The sequence below is a fragment of the Chionomys nivalis genome, chromosome 12 (assembly GCF_950005125.1).
Source record: "Chionomys nivalis chromosome 12, mChiNiv1.1, whole genome shotgun sequence".
Classification (NCBI taxonomy): domain Eukaryota; kingdom Metazoa; phylum Chordata; class Mammalia; order Rodentia; family Cricetidae; genus Chionomys; species Chionomys nivalis.
In genome coordinates, this window is record NC_080097.1 from 35,338,046 (window position 1) to 35,362,314 (window position 24,269).

The 24,269-nt window shown below is 39.2% G+C and overlaps 1 protein-coding gene across 2 annotated transcripts in view; it reads right to left on the reverse strand.

Annotated features, from left to right (window-relative positions):
- Vwa8 (von Willebrand factor A domain containing 8) overlaps nt 1-24,269 on the reverse strand; it is a 320,343-nt gene that overhangs the window by 203,137 nt on the left and 92,937 nt on the right. For both annotated transcript variants that reach the window (XM_057786174.1, XM_057786175.1), the window contains one exon: nt 741-901. In XM_057786174.1, coding sequence (XP_057642157.1) covers nt 741-901 — 161 coding nt within the window. The remainder of the gene's footprint in view (nt 1-740; nt 902-24,269) is intronic.

The window sequence follows — 24,269 nt, forward strand, 5'->3', positions numbered from 1 at the left end:
ACTATTTTTAAACCCACACAAACTGAATCAAGATTAATAAAACACATTTGGAATCTTTCATTTCACTTAGAATCTGCAGCTTGTCAGTGATAAAAACTGTGGTTAGCTAGTTGAAGAAATAGCTCATTTCATTTATTTGACACTTCCCAGTAAGTCAGATTAAAAGTCATGCTGCAGAAAAGGAATGAACAGCATTTAACCTTTTAAATGACACAGGCTATGAATATTTTCCACAGAAATTACACACAGAGAATATTCCAACATTAGATTCTAGGATTCTAGAGTTCTTGAAATGTGTGGACAACTTTTTCACATTCAAAACAAAACAAAAAAATGGTAGTTACAGAAATGTTCATATCCACGCCAAGTGAGTGAAATAATAAATATAAATTTTATATTAAACCTTTGTCTCAAAAGTTAAAAAAAAATCCTACAAGCTCAGACCCCAGAAAAGGTCTGGGATGATTTCTAAGCAGTGTAGTTAGGACAAAAATCACAGCTGCTTCAACTGTGTGGCTTGATGCTCATATTAACCCATGTGTAGAAGCAAGCCTTTTGAAACCACTGCCTATAGACTTTCTTCCTTAGGCTCTTAGACAGCAAATCTGGCTGCCTTATAATCATGAGTTTATAACAAAAATATTAACGATGCTTTATTTGACTTGAGTACAGAATTGTAAGTTCCTCAGGATCTGCATAACCTGGTGTAGGTTGGCACAGAGACCGATTGTGACACAAACCTTTGCAATACAGCTAGCGTGCCAGCGTTGACCCGGTGAATGCCATCCAACAGGACCAGCTTGCCTTCTCGAGCAGCATTCACAAGGGGTGAGGATCTCCAGGCAGTGTCACCGTTGGGGAGTGTGTACCGCTGCTGTAGCAGGTCACGTGCGGTCATATCCTAAAGCCAGTCACCACACACAAGGCAAAGAACACACAGAGTTGGTGTTACAGACACAGGTGATGCTTAGCCTTACAGACACATGTGATGCTTAGCCTTACACACACGTGATGCTTAGCCTTACACACACGTGATGCTTAGCCTTACAGACATATGTAATGCTTAGCCTTACACACACGTGATGCTTAGCCTTACACACACGTGATGCTTAGCCTTACAGACACACGTGATGCTTAGCCTTACAGACACATGTGATGCTTAGCCTTAGAGACACTTTTCTATGCACAGAACATAATTCTCTTCACACGGCATTATTTCAGATAAAATGTTTTCTCAAATCCAAAAAGAAAGGTCACTGGAAAGCTTTAGTTTTTTTTTTCTAATTATGCATTCACATGATGGAAGAACACACAAGGAGAAGCCAGGCCAAGTCACCATTCAGAGACGCTTAGTCTATCTAGAATGGGCAGTACTGGCAAGTCTGTTATGGGGGTGACCAACTGTTTTTTTTAATAGATTTGAGGCCTGTTACACACAGAAGTGCATTCACAACCGGGACTAGAAAACCTGGGGAAGCCACTGCGGCTGTTTCATTTAATGGACACGATACACCCATCAAAGTGCCTCCCAAAGAACTGTGCTTATGCCCAGAGGAGTGGATTTGTGAGCCCCGGTCACAGAAGCTCCCGTCTGCAGTATTGAGAATAAGTGACTGTTGACCACTCAGTCATAAACAGAACTCCTTCAGTGCCCAGGGGATTCTGCAGAAGGAGGAGTGGGAAGATGTTAAGGGCAGTGGGAGGAAAGCAATATGACGTGCTAACTTCCACATATGGCATTGCTGCCGAGCTCCTCATCTGTATCATCTGTGATAGCTGTACAAAATCTGCACAAGATTGGGCCTATTGACATCGTTATAGGGGAGAGGGTTTTATGGGCTTCGCCCCTCCCTGGGAATATGCGCACTGGCTGGCAGAAGCAGAAACATTTTTCTTCAGTGGTGTAGCCACTGGTAAGGTGTCCATGCTCCCGTAAGAGAGCACACTGAAACTCACATACTGAAATTTGGGTCCTTCCCCTCCCCCACAGAGAGAGGTAAAAGTGGAAGAGAGGCTAGTTGGTAAGATGATATCGATCAGCATAAGTCAGAAGGGGACAAGAGAGGGTAACAAGGTCAACGCGATAAAATGAATTATATACGTACATAAAAATGTCACAGTGAAATGCACTATTATATGTGATAAAATACAAAAAGTAAATAAAAAGGTAATGACAAAAAGTATAAGTAGGACTGGATTAAATCATGAAGACTTTTTATATTTATGTGTATGAGTGTTTTGCCTGTGTGTATGCATATGTGTGCTTGGTGTCTTACTAGGCCAGAAGAAGGCATCAGATCCCCTGAAACTTGAATCAAAGATGGTTATGTGGATGCTGGGTCCTCGACAATATCAACAAGTGCTCTTAGCCACTGAGCCATCTCTCCAGCCCAATGAAGACATTCTTAAACATAACATTTGAATCTAGCAACCCCGCAACCTTAAAAGGCTGTTTCTGATAAGATGTCAATACTTGGCCTTATTCTTTGTGGTGATCTAAATGAGATGGACGCCATAGGCTCATATATTTGAATGCTTGGTCCCCAGTTGGCAGCACTGTTTGGGAAGGATTGGGAGATGTGGCCATGTTGAAGGAGCTGTGGTGCTGGGAATGAGCATGGAGGTTTCAGAAGCCTCAGTCATTCCCAGTTAGCTCTCTCTCTTATCTGTGGATGAGATGCAAGCTCTCAGCTGCTGCCCCAGCACTAAGCCTGCTGCCAAACTCCCCACCATGATGGTCATGGGCTCACTCTCTGAAGCTGCAAGAAAGTCCCCAATTAATTTGTTTGTTTGTTTTTAAATAAGATGCCTTGGTTATGGTATTTTGTTAGGGCAATAGAAAAGTAACTAAGACACAGTTTAATAGTGTCTTCTCTTCTATGATAAAATACAATATAATAAGATAAAACAAATCCATCACATTGAGGCTGGGCAAGGCAACCCAAGAACCCCAAGTGCAAGAATTAGAGACACTTATTCACACACTCAGGAGTCCCATAAAAATACCAAGCTGAAAGCTATAACACACACCGAGGACCTGGTCCAGACCTGCGCAGGCCCTGTGCTCGCTGCTCCAGTCTCTGAGCTCACATGAGCCTTGTTTTCTTGGTGCCATCCATCCCTCTCACTCTTACACGTTACCTCCTCCTAAGCTCTGAGGGGTAATAGTATTTTCTAATTGTACTAGGAATTTAAATTTTATACAAGTTGTGTGGGTATTATCGCTTCATAGCTGTCAATGGCAGCCAACAACAGCCAATACTAAATGTATCTATATCATCAATGAGAAGGAATATGGGAGGGGTGCTCTCCCCCAGGGGCTGTGCTACTGAGTCCTAAGTTGTTCTTCTGCAGGAAAAATTAGGCATAAATCAAGTCTGTCAAGTAGATCATTTTCATAATAAAATTATTTTAAAAATCAAACATATGAGTATATATACATAACATGCATACAATCTTTTAAATTTTAGTATTAGAACAAATTAACTTAAAATTCTCAACATTAGGGCTGGAGAGATGGCTCAGAGGTTAAGAGCACTGACTGCTGTTCCAGAGGTCCTGAGTTCAATTCCCAGCAACCACATGGTGGCTCACAACCATCTGTAGTGAGGTCTGGTGCCCTCTTCTGGCCTGTAGGCATACATGCAAAACAAAATATTGTATACATAATAAATAAATAAACATTAAAAAAAATTCTCAACATTAATTATTCCAGACAAAATATTCACTACAGAGTCACATCACATACTGTCCCAGAGGCATAAAATAAACACATACCTTAGCACAGGGCTTCAAACCTAGGCTATATTCCAGAAATAGCTGGAGAAATTAATAAGCTTAGGTTCCATCTCCCGAAGAGTCAGACTGAGTATATCTAACCTCCCGGCTTTTATTAATATTACATTTGTAGTTCTGCTATGCCTCTGAGGCAACACTCTTTTGTAAGAAATGTAGTTAATGTGAACCTGTGTTTCATTTATTTATGCCCGTCCTTATGCTAATAGTACTTATGAGGTTGTACGAGGACACACACGATGCATAACGGAATGGCATGAACTAAAGGTGAGGAGACAGAGGAGTGGGCTGTCCTTCCTTCAAGCACTCTACGCCAGCTCTCTGGGTAGAGGGCTTATCCCACACGCAGGAAGACGCAGAAGCTTGCTGACATGATCCCAGCACGGCCATGGCTGTGAGAGCCTGCTGAAAACAGACGACAACCAAACAACAACAAACCCCACTGCTGCTGGAACTCAGAGGCGGTAGCCGGAAGGAGGCAGCCTGACACATTTGCAAAAGAAGTGAATGGACACCATGTGAAAATCCTAGGTCCGCAATGAAAACTGGTAATACATGGGCCCGGTTCAGCTATAATCTTGTTTATGTCCCAAAAATGACGAGGAATGCCCTGCCGCTGGCTTAAGAAGCTCACGGTTTTATTAGTGTATATTTTGGCAGTATAGGTAATTCTTTATACTCAAACCAGCAAATCCTGTATCACAACTCTGCGCACGATATTAAAACATCCCATATGGTCCTCACCCCATACACTTTACTATCAAGTTTCTTCACATGGTTTACAGCAGCCACATCACTGACCTGTAATAACACAATTCTAATGGCTTTTCTACATCCTGTTTGTTCTCTTAAAAAAATAACTATTCATTTCTGTATTTTATGTTTATGGATGCTTTGTCCGCATATATCTACACACCATAAGAGGGTACCAGATCCCATTACAGAGGATTGTGAGCCACCACCATGTGGGTGTTGGGGATCAAGTCTCTGCAACAAGTGCTATTAACTGCTGAGTCATCTCTCCAGTCCCTCAACTGTTTTTATGTACAGTCTTTTTGGCTTTTAATAATCTGAAATTGTTTTAATATTTTTATTCAAAATATAGATATGCATAATTGGGAATTCATATGTACATGTGTATATATTTCTTATTCTTCCTATATGCATGCTGGTAAATTGAAAAATAAAGACTTCTTTAAACTTACTTTTTATGGACATCTTGGAAGCACATTAATAAAATTATAAGAACAATGAATGTCCTCATTTTTGTATATATTTTCTCGTTCCTAAAACCTCTGAACTTCTGAGAATAAAAATAGCCCTAATGATATCATAGAGCCCAACCATTTCCTATTCTGTATTTCCTCAAAAACTTTAAAGCAGGACATAAAATCTAGCGCACTAAAAGCTTCCATTGTCTAACTTAAACACAGCTCCTCCTTTTAGATTTCATGAACACCCCCACACATCTCCTAAGGTCCAGTATCCTATTAAACAGTGCTATTTTGAAGCAAAGAAAGCCCATGAAAATGGAGTCATCTTAATAAGAAGCATAACTGCCATTTCATGTATCTGAGAATATAGATTTGAACTTTAAAGTAACAATATGTCTCTGATGTCTTCAGAATGTTTGCACAGTATTAGCTAATTTTTCCAACATGCTTTTAAGAGACCCAGATACAAATCATTAGCCTAATAAGAAAACCATGGCTGCTTACCCAGCAGCTGGAATTGGATTAGAATGAGTTTCAACTTAGAATGTGAAAGAAAACCGACAAACTGACAGTGTGTTGTTAGTGTATAAAGGAAAGGTAACCGTCTTTCTTTGAATATAAACACTGACAGCAGAGCTATAATTTTATACTATAATACATATGCAATTTTTTGGCAAAGAACTAAAGTGGCATTGGGAAAAGTAGGTCACTGAAGTACATACAGAATAGGCTCTCAGTCAGGTTTAAAACAGCACCTTTAAGGGGAGGGGCGGACAACAGGGTCTCACTAGTCAGTGGACTGGGAACTCAATTATGTAGATCAGATTAGCCTAGAACTCAGATCAGAGATCCATCTGCCTCTGCCTCCCAAGTGCTGGGATTAAATATGTGCCATATTCTTCCAACAAATATGAACTCGGAAAACTGACAGAAAGCACTTAAATTGACTTTCAAAGATTTGCTAACATATTAAGGATTATAAAACTAAGAAACAAAACAGGAAGCATACAAAATATATTGTAAAAACAATTACAATTTGCATGTAAACTGTAATTCCAACATAAAGGCTGTCACAAGATGTGTGTGGTGACGCACTGACATGCCCATGATTGCAGGGGTACCCAGAGTTGACACCTGACTGGGTACCTCCGAGAATGTTGTGGGGGAGGGGGAAGGCACTTCACTGCAAAGGCAGCAATAAATCCCAGGAGAGGAGATTCCACAGTAAGAGCTGGTCTCCTTGACAATCCATGGGCAGATTTCAGAGTAAAGAGCTGCCAACTACACAGGTCCAAGGCTCACTTTACAAACCAAACCCTCAAAAGTAGTGTCTGATGTTAACTATGCCACAAAAAATAAATTACTTAAGTTTTTAAAAATGGCCTTAGTCATATCTACTTGCCAGTGCTACTGCAAAATCTTTTTAAATATACACATAGAAATTTAGCCATCCTAGTTAGGGGCTGGAAAGACAGCTCAGTAACTAAGAACACTCTAGGTTCTCCCAGGGAATTGAGGTTTGGATCTCATAGTGGCTCACAACCCCCTGTAACTCCAGTTCCAGAGGACCGTATACTGTGCCTAGCTTCTATGGGCAACAGGCAAGCACATGGTACACTCATGGATATGAAGGCAAACACTCACACACATAAAATAAACACATAAATCTTTTTAAAATGTCCTAAAGTAAGAATATATCTAGGTGGATATAATTCTTTATCCACTTAAAATATTAACACGGGGTATTTGTTATTTCTTATTTTGGTAAGTATTTTGATAAGTGAATGCTACCAACTATTTTGGTTTTTAAAAGAAACTTGCCAGAATTATGTAAGCTTTCTAAGTCTACCAAACATATAGATATAAAGACATAGCTATATAGATATAGAGACAGATATAGATAAGAGATAGCTATAAATACTGATATATGGTTGTAGATATAGATATATAGACATAGATATCCTAGCAGCCATATAAACACTAAGAACCTCTGGGATTATGTCCATGTCAATGAAAGAAGACTACACAGGATTGCATGAACACAGCATATAGTAAACAACCCTGTTTACAGAACCTAAGCAGGCGCAATGGTTAGAATACAGGGTGTGTCAACAAGTTTTCCATCTATTATAAAGTTCTGATAAACTTCCCTTTGCTTCTCCTCCCTCAAGTTCTTCTTTTAAAGAACTTCTCATTTTCACATAGAAACAAATATTTACTTTTATGTGCATGATGAGATGCTGGTTCACAACCATGACTGTTTTGCCAACTTCTCTGTGGACAGCGACTGATTTTTCAAACACACACCTCTATCCATGGAAACCACTAGGGTCTATTAGATGATCTGCCCTAGTTACAAACTCGCTTTATAAACACAAAACAAAATTCTCAGGCTGGTAACATGGCTCTGTGGGCAAGAGTAGCCATTGCATAAGTCTGTCAAACTGAGTTCAATACCTAGAAACTGGAAAAAGAAAATTGGTTCTCTCTCTCTCACTCACACACACACATTCCCCTTCCTCCCCCTTCTTTGCTTTCCTCCCTCTCTGTTATACACACACACACCATAAATTAAATTTCTCTGGTTACAGCTAATCAAGTCAGCTATCTTATTAATGATGAATTTAATAAATCCATTATTATTAATCTTATAAATCCACCTTATTAATGAAGGATTTAATATTTAATAAATTCATGATGGTATCAACTAAAAGAAATGTTACTAAAGCTTCAAACTAAAATAGACAAGGTCAGAGTGGGTGCAAATAATTTAACAAATTAAATGAAAATATCCAGTCAAACTATCTCCTGATATCCTTTCTATACTATGCGGGCTAGAAAGTCTTTCTTAAAGCCTTTGCAGCTAGTGTTAGTGAGTGAGCCATGCTCGACCTAACAAGGAAGGTGGTAGGAGACAGCTTCTCGTCTAAGGGCAGCTGCCATTGAAACGTTCCTGGATCTGTCATTCTAGGCTGGACAAACTCTGTCTTTCCCCAGACTGTAACCCAGTTAACACCCTGTAATAAATCTCTCCTAGTATTAGCCTAAATGAATATTGTTGTCCACAAAAATCCCCCATAGCTTAAGGATGATATTAAAGAATAAAACCAATTATTAAACAACCAGACTTTACCCCAACTACAAACTCTATAGAGGGGCAGGTAAGAATGCACCAGCAAATTCTAGATTAAGCATCTGTATCTTATAGGAGATTAATTTCCAAAATCAAATACTAAACAAGATCAATGCTTATACAGGTATGTGATTACCTGTTTGATATTCAGCAAAGACATCTAGATTGTGTCATTTGATCAAACCCAACATCATACAAATTCCTGCTAGTCTGCAGTGTGAAAAGCAGCACTGGAGGGAGGGTGATTTTCAATTATGCTATTTCGGTAGGGCTTCAATCTAATTTTGTAGCTTCCTTATTATTGGGAATATAAAATACCCTTAGAACCAAATGGGACTATGCCTGGCACTGACAGTTTAAAATAGCCGAATGTGAATCAACTATAGAAACAACATACAGATATTATGATTTGAATACATTACAATGTTGTTCAAGACCAGGCATGTGTTCTGAGACTTGCGACGTTTAGCTGTTTCATTGCACAAATGTCATTAAGCGTGCTTACACAAACTTGGATCAGATAGCTAATCACACAACTAGGCTGTATGTGATTGTATACATGGTACACCTACTCCTAGGGCATGATTTCAAAACGACATGAAATGAACAGCCATTTGTTATAAAAGAAACTATGGACATATTGTTCGCTCTGTATTTTGAATGACCAGAAGCATAAACAGTGTGATTACACCAGCTCTACAATAAACACATATTGCTATGACGTCACGAGAGCAATGATGTCACCAGGCAATAGAAGTTGAGTTCAGCATCTTATGAAATCACATGATATTGATGAAACAGGGGTGGTCTGGGCTAGCTGATCACTTAAAAGTAATCAAAACTTTTCATTTATTTATTTATTCAAAGCCATGTATATAACAGGTTGAAAGCCTGTACCTGCCGGTCATTGTTGTAGGTGCCAAGAGCACAGCAGTTAAAAAGATAAGCACACAGCTCAGTTTCCAGGGGCATAGGGTAAAAATAGACAAGAGAAGGGAGGGAGAGACACAGATGCGAGGACACCACACAACGGTCAGTGCTACACAAGCAAAGGCGACATGACAGCCAACGCACTGGTGACTCTTGGCCACTTCTCTAAGGGCATTCACACTGAATCTAACTGTCAAGAGAAAGCACACATCCGAGGGAGGGTATTTCAGGACAAGGGAGCAGCAAGGCTGTGAAAAGGGCCTTGGCGCAGGGAAAAGCCAGACAAATCTAGGCAGCCAGTGAGACTGAAGCATGAGCAGAGGGCACATCCGGAAAAAGGCTACAGAGGTCACCGAGGGTCGGGCCGCACAGAGCCCTGGTTCTCAACCCCGCCTGCTGCTAGAATTTAAAACATTCAAGTTGGGCTTCACCTCACATCACTTTTACTTCGGTCTCTCTGATGGCATGTTCTGAACTGGGAAGTTCTGAAAGACCCTTAAGTGGTTCCAATAGGCAACTGAAGGGGGCTCATGAGCCAGAGTCCTCCTATTCTAACACAATGGCAACATTTTAAGTTCTAAGCAGGGAAATGACAAAGTCTGATTTACATTCTCCCAGGTGAATGGTTGTGGAGTGCAATGCATTCGACTTAGATATCTACAAATGATCAAGTGATATAAATGACACGCTTTTCAAAATTAGAGTAAAATTCCATCTGCCACATGCATTTTGCATCAAAGCTTCATGGATCCAGCGTTGGGGGTTAGCATCACAGGCAAGGCTGGGCCTGCGGTGGATTCTGAACACAGCGAAAGATAAAGACTGATCCCTGGCACTGGCAGCACAGGGAGACAGGAAATCTAAGACGTGTGCCATGGCTTCAGTACTTGACAACTCTTCTTTGCTGGCTTAATGGATCCCTTTGGACACCGTCCTCACCAAACAAAAGCTGCTGTCCCCGAATTTCCCCTCCACGGGAGACTCTGTAGGAAGCTGAACATCTGTTTACCGGGTTGGAAACTGGAGCACACTGACGGATTCAGGGAGTTGCTTAGGAGAAAAGTGGGGACTCTGCCTGAGGAAGCACCAACAAAAGGCTGGCTGAGATTTGAAAACTAAGCTGGATGCACTAGCAGGGCACCTTTCCCAAGCTGCCCATCTTCCCAACATTCAGCATCACAGGCATTTATTCCCCTGTGCCGAGAAAGGCTGACTGTCACTCATGAAAGTCACCAGGAAAGAGCACGGGAGAGCAAGGAACAAGAGATTAGCAAAACAGAAAAGCAAGACAACATGAAAGTCCTTATCAATTATTACTTCAAATGTAAATGGTCTAAATTCTTCAGATAACATAGCTTTGCTAAACGAGCAAACAAAAATAAGTCACTCTGTATTCCAGTTAAAGAGATCACATCAGCTATAAGGATTTACACATTCTAAAGGTGAAATAACAAAATTTGACAAAATTTAAATGCCAACCAGACAGCAGGAAAGTCTATATGTTAAAATTATGAGATTTAAGTCTAAAATTCACAAGTCAAGAGATTATATAATGATAAAGGAGTCAAGTCAATTTATCAAGCAAATCTAACTATTGTAAAATATGTAACTATCATTTAAACACTGAAATTCATGAGGCAATTAATTAGAAACAAATCTGAAAGGTGAAAAGGTGACATTACAGTATTAGGAAGATTTCAGTAATCCACTTTTTAAAATGAACAAGGAGCGGCTAGAGACTTGAGTCAGCAGTAAGAGAACTGGCTGCTCTTGAGAGGATACAAATTTGATTCCCAGCACCAATGTGGCAACTGAGAAGCATCTATAACTCCAATTTCAGGAGACTCAGTGCCCTCCCTGGCCTCTGTGGGCACCAGTCACAATGTGGTGCACAGGCACAGACATATTAAATAAATATATCTTTGAGAAACATGGATGCTCATAGTTTCCCAAGCTCCAGTGGACGGTCCCACACGCATGCACATATGTGTAACTCTAACTGGACTTAATGAGTTAGACATAAAGTTTAGAAAAGGTATGTTGCACAGAATATGGGGGATATTGAGGGGATAGAGAGAGATAGAAATCATCATTATTTGTTGTACACATGTGTGGATTAATAAAGAAAAAATTTATCAAACAAAAACAGTCATATAGATAGAAAATCATTGTGAAAACAACATCCTTGAACAAAATAGAATACACAGACCTAAGAGATGTGCATAGAATTTAAGTCCAACAGCAACAGAATGCACATTCCTTTCAACCACATATGGCCCATTCCCTAGACAGGTCATATATAAAAACAAGCACCACAAAATTTAAGAAGACTGAAATTGGGGCTTTGCACTGTCAGGCTGCAAAGATGTATCAGCTGTTTAGAGGCTAGACTCACTTACTAACCCCTGAGTTTAGTTCCCAGGATCCACACTAGAAAGTTCAGAACCTGAAACTCTAGCTTCAGGGGATGTGACACACTCTATGGGCACAAAGACACACACACACACATGTATAAAGAATCATACTTTCTGACTACAATGATATGATACTAGCGATCAATAATAAGAGAACTATCAGAAATTATAACACAACTAGTTATGGGTGGCTTGAAGGGATGGTCTGGTGGCTAAGAACACTGGATGCTATTCCAGAGGACCTGAGTTTGATTCTCAGAATCAACATGGTAGTTCACAACTGGCTATAGCTCCAGTTTTAGGGAATCTGACATCCTCGTCCAGATTCTATGGGCACCAGGTATAGACAAACTGCACAGACATACCTGCAGGCACAATACCCATACACACAAAACAATAAAATTTAAATTTATAAAATATGATTATGAATAGCCAGTACATCTAGGATTTCAAGGAAATAAAAACAATACCCCGAGACAAACAGAAATGGAGACAAAACACACTAAAACTTCCAAGTTGCATCAAAGCCATCCAAAGAGGGAAAAAAGTAGCAACAGACGTGTTGGGGAGTCTGGGGGGAAATGAAGTGGGAAGCGGAGGTGGATATGATCATATTCTATTATACACATGCATGAAAATTGTAAAGAACAGCTTCTACGGCACAAGAAGTAAAAGGGTCTCAGAGAATCAATGATGAACTCAGGGACTAACTGCAAAATTAGTGAGAGAAAGGACATTTTAAGGCTCATGGAAAGAATAAATGAGAGTAGAAAACAACACAAAATATATATTTGTGAAGTTCTGTAGAGTCAAAAATTTTTACCTGGATCTAGAGAGAGAGAGAGAGAAACAGAGAGACAGAGAGAGAATATATTATAAACAACAGATATTAAAAAAAAAAACAATCAGGAGACTATCATGGATATTTTCATACTCTACCTCCCATAATTGTATAGATTAGAAAAAATTAATTCTGAAACTATACAGCCATCCATGAAACAGAAACCATGACAACAACCAATAATTAGTTACCAAGACCTAGTAGAGAAAAGTTAAGGATCTAAGCCTTTACTAGTAAACACTTTCAAACACTTTAAATACTATAAATTACTATAAAATACTTCTGAAGACCAGAGTGTAGTTCCAATTTTACTTTATAAGGCCAGCATTTCCCTGACACCACAGGCAGAAAAAGCAATAAAATAATTGAGATTTACAGGCCAATAATCCTGATTGCAGTGAAGGCAAACAGCTTTAATAAAACATTAGCATGCTAACAGTAATGCGACATTAAAAAGATTGTATGGTAAGAAACAAGGTATTTAAGAATGGCCTATTGAAGCCGGGTGGTGGTGGCGCACGCCTTTAATCCCAGCACTTGGGAGGCAGAGGCAGGCGGATCTCTGTGAGTTCGAGACCAGCCTGGTCTACAGAGCTAGTTCCAGGACAGGCTCCAAAACCACAGAGAAACCCTGTCTTGAAAAACCAAAAAAAAAAAAAAAAAAAAAAAGAATGGCCTATTGAAGACTCAATATACGCAATCAATAAAAGTGACACAGTCTATTAATAAAAATATTAAAATCACATGATTATCTCAATACACACTGAAAGGCATGGAACAAAATCTTTATTCTTTCATGACACAGAATTACATCTAACATGCTCAATGGTGAAAAGCTAAATGCTATTCCTCTGTATTAGGCAACAATAATATATAGACATCTATATCTAAAGAAGCGCAATAGTCTGCTTCTAGATGACATGACCATATACAGAAAACCCCAAGGTTTCATCCCCTTAAATCAGAACCAAAAAAAAAAAAAAAATCACAGAGCTGCAGGATACAAAACCTACACACAAACCCAGCATTCCAGTTCATCAACATCAAACTATCTGTAACTGTATCACCTATAATAACAGCTCAAAGGATAGTAAGAATAAATTTAAAGGAGGCAAAAGATTAATAAACTAAAAGCTATGAAACAGTCATGAAATAAATTAGAGACACAAATAAATGAAAAAATATGTTCATAGATTAGAATTAAAAAGTCCAAGCTAATCAAAGTAACCTACAGAGTCAATGCAATTACTAAAAAAAATTCCCATGATCTTTTTTACAAAATAAGAAAACAGTCCTCTTAGTCACATGAAATCAGAAAAGACTGAAGTAGTCAAAGCAATCTTGAGTGAAACCAATAAAGCTCAACAAGCACACTATCGGATTTCAAAATACAGCACATGGCTACAAGAACCAAGACAACATGGTACTGCAGCAAAATAGAGGCCTATGGACCCAGACACGTAAAGATTAATAAGAACATAGCTATTTGTGGCCACTTAGTCTTCAACAAAGATGGCAAGAACTGCAATGGGAACGTTTTTTTCCATGGAATCCTGGGGAAATCAAGGACCCACATGCAGGAGGGGTTGCTGTGTCTTTATCACAGCACATGGAAAACCAAATGAACTGAGCCATGCATGGGAGAAATGAATGGGCTGTGGTGTTGATGGAAAAAAGCATGAGCAAACCCCTTACGCTTGCCTAGGCGAGGAATGTGGGGTTTGGTTTTTTTTTTTTTTTTTTTTTTGGTGTTTTTTAACACGACATCAAAAGCAAGGGCAACTAAAGTTAAGTTAGATAAACGGAATTACATTAAACTAAAAATTTCTGGCCCTCAAGAGGGACAATGGATCCAAGAGACAACCTATCAAAAGGGAGGAAATATTTGGAAACTATGTATCTTAATAAGAGTTTAAATGTCAAAATTTTTAAGAAATTAAAACCAATACCAGCAGAACATAAGAAATATAAGAAAATAGGCAAAAGACATGGACAGTACTACCTCAAAAGAGGATACACATTGGTCTAGGAGTAAAGTTCATAAGTCAACATCATACACCATGAAGAAATGGAAATCAAAGCCCCAATAAAACACTGTGCAGTTTTATGAATGACATATAAGAGAGAGAAGGAAAAGAGAGAATGGGGGGGGGGGACAATGGGAGAGAAAGAAAAATACATTGAGAACAGGGAGGAAAAAAAGTCTTGCACACTGCACTCACAAGTCAATTAATACAGTCACTATTTAAAAAGATGGGCATTCCTCAAAGGGATAAAAATAGAATTACCACATGATTCAGCAGTCCCACTTCCGGATATGTACCCAAAGGAAGTGAAATCAACAACTCAAAATAATTTCTACGTCCCATAACCACTACAGTTTTATTTAGAATAGTCAGGATCCACGGAGAGATGAATAAGGAAGATGCAGTATATACACCACCATAGTATGGAGCCTTCTTAGAGAAGAGACTTCTGTCAGCTGCAGCTGCAGGGATGAACTGAGAGGGTTTGTTCTAAGTAGAACAGCCAATCACAGAAACAAACTCAGGAAGGGCTGGGGAGATGGCTGAGTAATCAAGAGCATTCTCTGCTCTTCCAGAGGACAGAGGTTCAATTCCCAGACTCACAGCATGGCTCACAGTGGCTCTAATAGCCTCTTCTGGTCTCTACAGACACAGTACACAGGCATACATACAAACCACCACACAAATAAAGAATGAAGAAATACCTTTAAAAAAACACACACATACACTATAATAAGTGGAAAATAAAAACATCAAGAGTTTAATAGTTGTTGCTAAGGTCTGAGAGGAAATGAGAAGTGTTGGTTGGAGGGCACAAAGTCTTAGCTGGGTAAGACAAACACGTTCTGGAGATGTAAGGTACAGCATGGGATGGAAGACAATCCTATTTTACTGCAGACTTTAAATTACTGAGAGTAAGCCATGTGTTTCCACCTCCCAAGACACACAGCTATGTGAGGTGACACGTTAGCTAGCCTGACTGTGGTAATCATTCCACAATACATACATATATTAAAATCTTACAGTACACAATATAAATTCATGCATTTTAATGTCAAATCTCAAGATAGAGAAAACAAAAAATTAAGCAAAATCACTAAACATATAAATAAGTAGACTTAATTTTTTAGAAGTGTTTCATATACATAAGATTTTACTATCAAATTAGTATCTTTGAAGGCAAATACAAAGCTTGCTGCCTCTTTTTTTTTTTTAATGTGTATAGGTGTTTTGCCTTTATGTAAGTCTATATACTACATGGAAGCCTGGTGTCCATGGAGGCCAGATGAGGGCATCAGTCCCACAGAACAGGGGTTTGAAAACAGGGGATTAGAGAGGGTTGAGAGCTACCATGTGAGTTTTGGGAATTGAACTCAAGTCTTCTGGAAGAGCAACAGTGTTCTTAACCGCAAAACGATCTCCCCAGCCTCAAATCTGTGATTCTTAAATAAGAGTTTTTAAAAATGTATGTGCTTGTATGTACTTATGTATGTTTCTGTGCATCACATGTGTGCAAGAGTCCACAGAGACCAGAGGGCATCAGATCCCTTGGAGATGGAGTTAAAGGTAGTTGGAAGCTGAGTGATTTGGGTGCTAAGGACCAAACCCAGGTACTCTGTAAGAGGAGTAGGCACACTTAACCATGTTTACAGCCTCTCAATTTTAATGAATTCAGCCTCTGAATTTTAATGAAAATATTATACAGCACAAGCCTGTTAACTCAACATTAACTTTTCTAAAATATTCTAAAGGTTAAATTTTAAGGTACATCTTTCACCTCTAGAAAACACAATATGTTAAAAATATGCTTAAAAGATGATGAAGTTATATCATCTGATATCCTGCCCTTTTAATACACCTCTATAACTACATAGTACCATATAAATACATATATTATCAAATATAATATGATATATACTGCTATATATCATATAATATCATACATACTGTCATATATAAATGATCCAAGTGGTTAAAGTGAAGCATGTCATTACACTCAATTTTTGAGACTAGCTCTTTCAAGGTGAGAACTCAAGATATCACACATCTTAAAAAATAAAAATAAGGCACTCTTAAAATGAATTTTATTTGAAAATTATCATCAATTTATGGAAATTATATTCCTTTATTCTATTTCTGTTTATTAAAAGCAAGTACAAAACTAGAATATCTTGAAAACCCAGGTGTGCGTGCAGGACACGACAGCAGCACCCTAAAGCAAGCAGGCCAGCCTGGAGACCACTCCTAATCAAAGGCATGAAACTTGGGAGGGCTTGTCTAGACACCTCTTACCTCAGGGAGCCTGGCTGCTGCCTATTTCTTTTAAAGAAAGATGCACAATCTAGAGGGGAAGAAAATGGCTTATGAATTAATCATCTGAAAGACAAGAAATTCCACTTTACTGGCCTACTTCTGAACAACTAGTAGGCTAACTTCTGGTAAACAACCTCTATCACTTAAAAGGAATTCCTAAAAAAGAAATATTAAATCTTGCAAAACTACTGCTGAAAAACATAAAAGAAAATTGTAATATCTGAACTGAAATTACTCTATCTCAAAATTGAATGGCCTGCTTTATCCTAACATGCTAGATCCCAGAAGTCAGCTGCTTTTCTCATTAGGGAACAATGTCAGTGGAGAAATCCCTCAGCACGTTTGATGAGAAGAATGATAGCAATTGAATAAGTACACTCGTCTACCTGATAAACCAAAACAGATGCTCTTTTACTTAAAACCTCACTTTTAGGAGGAAATATATTCTTCAGCAAGGCAGATTAAGATTGTCACCCACAGTTTTGTGGTCTAGCCCACTGACTCTTAATTCTTTTCTACCAAATATCCTCATGTTATAACAATATTCTATACCACCTGCTTTTTAACTTTTTAAAAGACCAGACTGCAATGAGTTTACACATATAATTTCAAAGGAAAAAAATCAAAACAATGCCTAAACTTTTTAGCAGGAAAAAAGTTTATATACATCCTTCCACAAATTTATGGATATAACTATATCCCCAAAACATGATACAGTCAGATCCTTAGAGCTAAGTGCAGAACTACTACACATATGGAAACTATAAAGACCGATACATGTGTGCTATGCTTGTAAGTCAAATATTTGGAATGGCAACAGTCTCAGTGATGTGTCATCTTCCAAGATGGTCAATCCGGGTGGAAGTTTGAATGAAAACGCCCCACCCCCCCACATCGGTACATATATTCGAGTGCTTAGTCACCAAGTGAAACTGTCTGAAAGGAATCAGGAGGATTAGGGGGTGTGACCTTGCTGGTATGTGTGATCTTGTTGGAGGACATATGTCACTGGAGATGAGTTATGAGGATTCCAAAGCCCACATCAAACTCAGTTTTTTTCTCTGCCTGTTCAGCTACTTCTCCAACCCTACAGCTGCCTGCTTCCAGCCATCATAATAGACAACCTCTGAAGCTGTAAGCAAGTTCCCACTTAAACACCTTCTTTTATGAAAGTTGCCTGGGTCACAGTGTATCTTTACAGCAATAGACCCACAACTAAGACAATATGTATGAGTAGTCAAAGTGTCCTAGTTTGATTTCTAATTGACCATGACCAAAACTAGCTTGGGGAGGAAAGGGTTTATTTCATCTTACATATCTCAGGTCACGGGCCAACGCTGAAGTAAGGACAGGAATTAAAGCAAAGATCATGGAGGACCACAGTTTCCTTTCTTGCTCTCCATGGCGGCTTGCTCGATTTTTCTTTTATATACAGTCCAGGTCCACCTGCCCAAGGGGCAGCAGCACACAGAGTAGACTAGGCCTTCCCACATCAATCATTAACCAAGAAAGTGGCCCCAAGACCAGCCTACAGCCCAGTTTGATGGAGACTTTTCTCAACTGAGGTTCCCTCTTCCCAGATGACTGTAGCTTGTGTCAAACTGACAAGGAGCCAATCAGCACACAGTTATTCTCCTACTCCCAATGATATCCACGTCTTAAACTCGAGAGCCTAGGAATGTGCTGCCTTACACCCATCACGTAAGGAACATTGAAGGTTGGATACAATGAGGGACAATCTGGGTCAATCCTATCTTATAACATGTCTTAAAAATTATTTTCCTCAGCTGTGGACAAGAAAAAGAAACAGCAGGGTAAGAAAAATTCAATTTCAGAAAAAATAAAAATAAAAACAGAAGTTGAACTTTTCAAAAAGGTAGTTCAATTTCCCCACAACTTAAAACATAATATTTTCTAATCAGATTTAAAACACAGATTTAAAATATTGGTAAATCTAATTATTACTTTGTTTTTAACTTTTACATGTTAAAAATAGTAATAAAATCAAATGACAAATTAAGATAAAATATAAGGAGCCAATATATCTAATATATTAAAAATTCCAAAACTGGGTCTAGAGAGATGGCTCAGCAGCTAAGAGTACTGGCTGCTTCTTCCAGAGGACCCGGATCCAGTCCCCAGCTCTCATGCTCCAGCTCCAGCTGATCTGGCACCCTCACTGGCCTCCAGGGGCACTGCGAGCACATGCGTACTTACATCCATGCAGGCAAAACATTTATACACATAAAAATAAACCTTTTTAAAGTTTAGATTCATCTTTAAAAATGAAAACAATACAAAAATAAACAAAATAATGAACAATTAAATTATAAAGAAGATATCAAAATGGCCTTTTTGGTATGTATTTTCATGTTGGAAGTTGCAGGCTAGACCGCTGAAGTGGAAGTGGACTCGCTAGGTAAACAGATATGCTTTCTTTGGGTCTACTGCGTCAACTTGAGCCCAAGAACTGTGTAAGAACTGTGCCACCTTACACTCCACAAGACGCCTGGACTAGACAACTGTCAGGAAGTTCAGTATTGCCCCCCTGACAGGCGTGCAGATTAGTACAGATTTAATTTTCTTAGAACAGAAGTAGAATTTTTTCTGTATTTTTAATGTAAGAGTTTTATTAGTACCAACTTAGTTTTTAATCACATCTTATAAACAACTCAATATTTCATACATAGGTTCTAGTTCATTTATGACTGAATTACCTGCAGGTAGGAAAATGGAAAAGGACAATATTTACAAAAAATAAAATAAAATTGCCTTTAGCTTATCGTTTCTATGACAAAAGGGGCCGAGACTGTAGAAATGGACAGTTTCATTTTCCAACTTTCCTCTTGGGCAGTCATGAAGGAGACAGAGAGCTGAACAGCCAGTGTTGCTGCTCTTAGTGAAAGAGGTTGAGGCCTTAGGAGGAGACAGACAATGGTGCCGGAGAATTGTCTGTATTCTGTCAATCATGTTTTAAATAAACGCTGATTGGCCAGGCAGGAAATATAGGCAGGAAAACCAGACAGGAAGTAGAAATGATGTAATGAGAACAGGAGAATTCTGGGAAGGAGGAAATTGATTCCTCCCACTCCTGCCCAGACCACCAAAGCAGCAGGATGTGATCTGCCCCACTGAAAAAAGGTTCTGAGCCACATGGTTAACACAGATCAGAAAAATGGGTTAATCAAGATGTGAGAGTTAGCCACTGAGAGGCTAGAGCTAATGGGCCAATCAGCTTATAATTTATGGAGACCTATGTGTGATTTTCTTTGGTGCTAAACAGTTGTGGGGAACTAGGCAGGACAGAAACACAAATAAGCAGACCCCCTTCCATGTTACAAGACAAGGAAAAGAATGCTGTGCTAAACAAGAGAATCTTAATATTATCTTGCCAACTTTACAAAGTGGTGAAAAGGCATAAAATAGTATTAGAAGGAGCAAAAATAAGTATTAGAAAGAAAAATTGGGCAAAACCCAGGCTGAAAACTGGAAGTCCTGGGAAGCCTCTGCTGATGAGGAAGGTCTAACCTCACAAGCAAAGCTTCTATGAAAGACATGGAGATACACTAAGAACAGGAAAAATGTGACAAGGTTCTCAGAAGTTAAAAGCCAAAAACTCCTGGGTTTGCATAAATACAGGCAAAGGTTACAGCAGAGATGGTAGAAGGCATTTAATAAACAGAGCAAGTCAACTTAGGCGCAGGAAAAAAGCTTAATAAGGAGTCGATGGTAACCCGAAAATGTTAGCATGTCTACACAAAGACTATTCTCACTCAAAGGTCCACAGATGCGTGTGCCCTTAATAAGGACTCGATGGTAACCTGAAAATGTTGGCGTGTCTACACAATGACTATTCTCACTCAAAGGTCCACAGATGCGTGTGCCCTTACAATTCTAATTAATTTTAACTTAGCCTTTAATCCAACTAGCATCTAGAAGGAGGAGATCTCAAATCCGGTCCATCTGGCTGGGAAGGCAAGCAGCGAGCGCTCGCTTCTTCCACGCCATGAACTCACTGCCTCACACTGACAAAGAACCAGAGGGAAAAGAAGCTGCCTTGACACCCACGCCAAATGATTTGAGATTTTACAGCCTGTGTGAGTCATAGTTACATACTGCCATAAATGTACTGAAACCCATTTTCCTGTGACTTCATATGAAGCTGGTTATGAAGAGTTAAGTCTAAAGTACAGCAAAACTCATGGATTAAGTGCACCTTTGCGCAGATACAAATAACAGGACGTCTGTCTCTAGAGACAGATGGTGAGCCGCCACTCGCTCCTACTCAGTTTTCTGCAGTGAGTCAGACCTCCAAAATGTTTCCATTAATTATGAAAACAAATTGATCCTTTATTCTCTTAAATTCAGTCGCCGGTCCCAAAAGATCAATGAACTTTATTAAAAATACAAAAGTGAAAAGCAAAATTTTATGCTTGATCTCAAGAGCTTAATTTCTACCTTGAAAATCACTTGATTATCAATTAGCAGAATCCACAGATGTCAGCACAGTGCTCAGCACAGGCTTTGATGCAGGCCACAGAAAGCAGAGAGAAGGAAGGGAGTTCAAAACAGGTTACAATTTTTTTATTTATCGATTCCTTCCCGAATTCTGTACTTCTAACAAGTGCTGTGCTCCATGTGTTTTCTCTGCAGAATGACAAACTAGGAAGAGTTTTCAGACTATGGGACCAGTCTGCTCATCTCTAAAACACTCTAGGTAAGACTTTCTAAAGTCAGTGAAGTATGTGTACAGCACACGCAAAACAGTCTTCGGGGGAATCATGTGCCTTCAGTTATGACCACCCATGATTTCCAGAGAGAAAGGACCGATAAACCATGACTAGATGACATTCTGCCACAGAAAATAAACAAGACTGGCTTTTTAAGTCAAACATGTCTTAGTCACAGTTTCTACTGTCTCAACACCATGACCAAAACAAACTTCGGGAAGAAAGGGTTTATTTCATCTTACAGCTTATAGTCCAGCATCCAGGGAATTTAGGGCAGGAGCTCAAGGTAGGAACATGGATGCAGGACTTGATACAGAAGCCATAGAGGAGTGTCATTTACTGGCTTGCACCTCATGACTTGCTCTGCCTGCTTTTCTTATAGAATCCAGGACCACCAGTACAGGGATGGCACTGCCCAGAGTGAGCTGGGCCCTCCCACATCTACCATCAATCAAGAAAATGCACCTAGAGACTTGGCCAATCTGGAGGCAGGGCATTTTCTCAATCATATTTCCCTCTGCCAAAATTACTTTAGCTTGTGTCAAGTTGGTATAAAACTAGCAAGCACCACTGACCACTTATCAACTTGATAACAAAGGGAACTCAGCATTGTTAAACCACAACTCTTTCTTTCTTGTTCATTCCCCCAAGATCTCATAATAATATTAATATCACATTATAAAACATTCCAGCTTCTGTAGTCTCACAGTCTTTAGTAATTGAGTCTCCAAAATATCTGCTTTGGGACAATGGTCTTTTATCCTGTCATTTGTACTATTTTTAATAAAACGCTGATTGGCTAGTAGCCAGGCAGGAAGTAAAGGCAGGGCAACCAGGTAGGAAGTAAAGGCAGGACAATGAGAAAAAGGAGAATTCTGGGAAGAGGAAAGATGCAGTTTGCAATCATCAACCAGACACAGAGGAAGATGAGAATACCTCACTGATAAAGGTACCAAGACACCTGGCTAACACAGAAAAGAATTATGGGTTAAGATATAGGATGTAAGAGTTAATAGGAAGCCTGAGCTACTAGGCTAACCAGTTTATAATTAATGTAGACCTCTGTGTATTTCTTTGAGACTGAACGACTGCAGGATCAGAAGGGACAGAAACCTCAGTTAACCTAGTCTCAAAAAGCCAAAAATTAAAAGTAAAAATAAAAGAAATAGAACTTAAAATAAAGTCACATAAAGATGGAAAACACACAGCGAATCTGGATACTATATATTATTATGTTTTCTTTGAATTGTTTGAATGCTAAGGAAGGGGCAACAGCTCCTAAAAGACATTTGATTATAAATGTTGTTGCTGGATTAATCTAACATACATATTTTGAAAAAGCTTTGACTTCAAAATTTAAGTCAAAAGATATATATGTTACTTTGGAGAAGAGGTTTTATTTTTTTATTTTTTTATTTTTTCGAGACAGGGTTTCTCTGTAGCTTTGGTGCCGGTCCTGGAACTAGCTCTTGTAGACCAGGCTGGCCTCGAACTCCCAGAGATCCACCTGCCTCTGCCTCCTGAGTGCTGGGATTAAAGGCGTGCGCCACCACCGCCCGGCTCAAGAGGTTTTATTTTTAATTCCACAGGAAATGAGAGGCTGTGGATTCAGTCTAGCTAAGAAAAATCAGGTTTGATGAAGGAAGACCTCTGAAGAATCTCCGATAGGAACAGATGGCCCAGATGATCTAACATTTCAGAGCACCTCTGTTGCAGTTTCCTCTAAATTCTACATCCAGAACAGCTTTATGACTGCTGGCTGAGATGATCAAGCCTCATAGAATTTCCCAAGCAGGACCTGACTGTAATTCTAAATTTTCTTTAGATCCCTATAAGTTTATCAACGCCCCCAATCAGCAGGAAGTAGCCTGGAAAACTAAGCCTGCATTCCCAGCTCAAAAAAAAAAAAAAAAAAGGCTATGGATGTTTTTCTTTGTTTAGAGTGTTGGTTACAAGTTGTATGGATAATGGTCAGGAAGAAAGCTAAACAAGGAGATTCGATTCAGAGTTCTTGTTTTGGGAAAAAAAAAAAAGGTGTGGGAGGAGTGCTGTGGGACAATGGTTTTACCCTGTAAAGATCTGTTTCTTGTACTTGTGTAATAAAATGCTGATTGGCCAGTAGCCAGGCAGGAAGTATATAGGTGGGGCGACCACATGGGAAATAGAGGCAGGGCAAGGAGAACAGGGGAATTCTGGGAAGAAGAAAGAGTCAGTCTGCAGTCGTCACCCAGATACAGAGGAAGCAAGATGAAAATGCCTTGCTGATAAAAGATACCAAGCCACATGGCTAACATAGACAAGAATAATGGGCTAATTTAATATGAAGCTTGAGCCAACAGGCCAACCAGTTTATAATTAATGTAGACCTCTCTGTGTTTCTTTGGGACTGAATGGCTGCAGGACTGGGCAGGACAGAAACCTTTGTCAACACAATATCCAAGTCTCTTCTGATGCTAAAAGCCTCTCAAAAAAAAAAAAAAAAAATCGAACTCTTTAAAACACCCACCCCAACATCCACCTCCTCTGTGAACTGCTGGAGCACGCCAAGGCCAGACCTGTAGATCCAAAGCTACGGGATCTCCAGTATTGACAGAGTAGAAGTCAGAGTCCTTGAGCCAGACTAACGATCCATTCTAAAGAACACTTACTAGTAAAGATGTATTAACTAAGAGGTATACTGTGTGACTCAGTGGGCCATAGTATAGCTTCTACACTGAAACTCTTTTGTTGTTTATTTTTAGGCTAGACTTTTAAATTTTGTTTTGGGGGGAGATAAGAAGGGCAGAGGGCAGCAGCAAGTGGAGAGATGAGTGGAATTTGGACGTATGATATGAAAACCAAAAAGAATTAATGTTTCTTTTTTTAAAAAAAA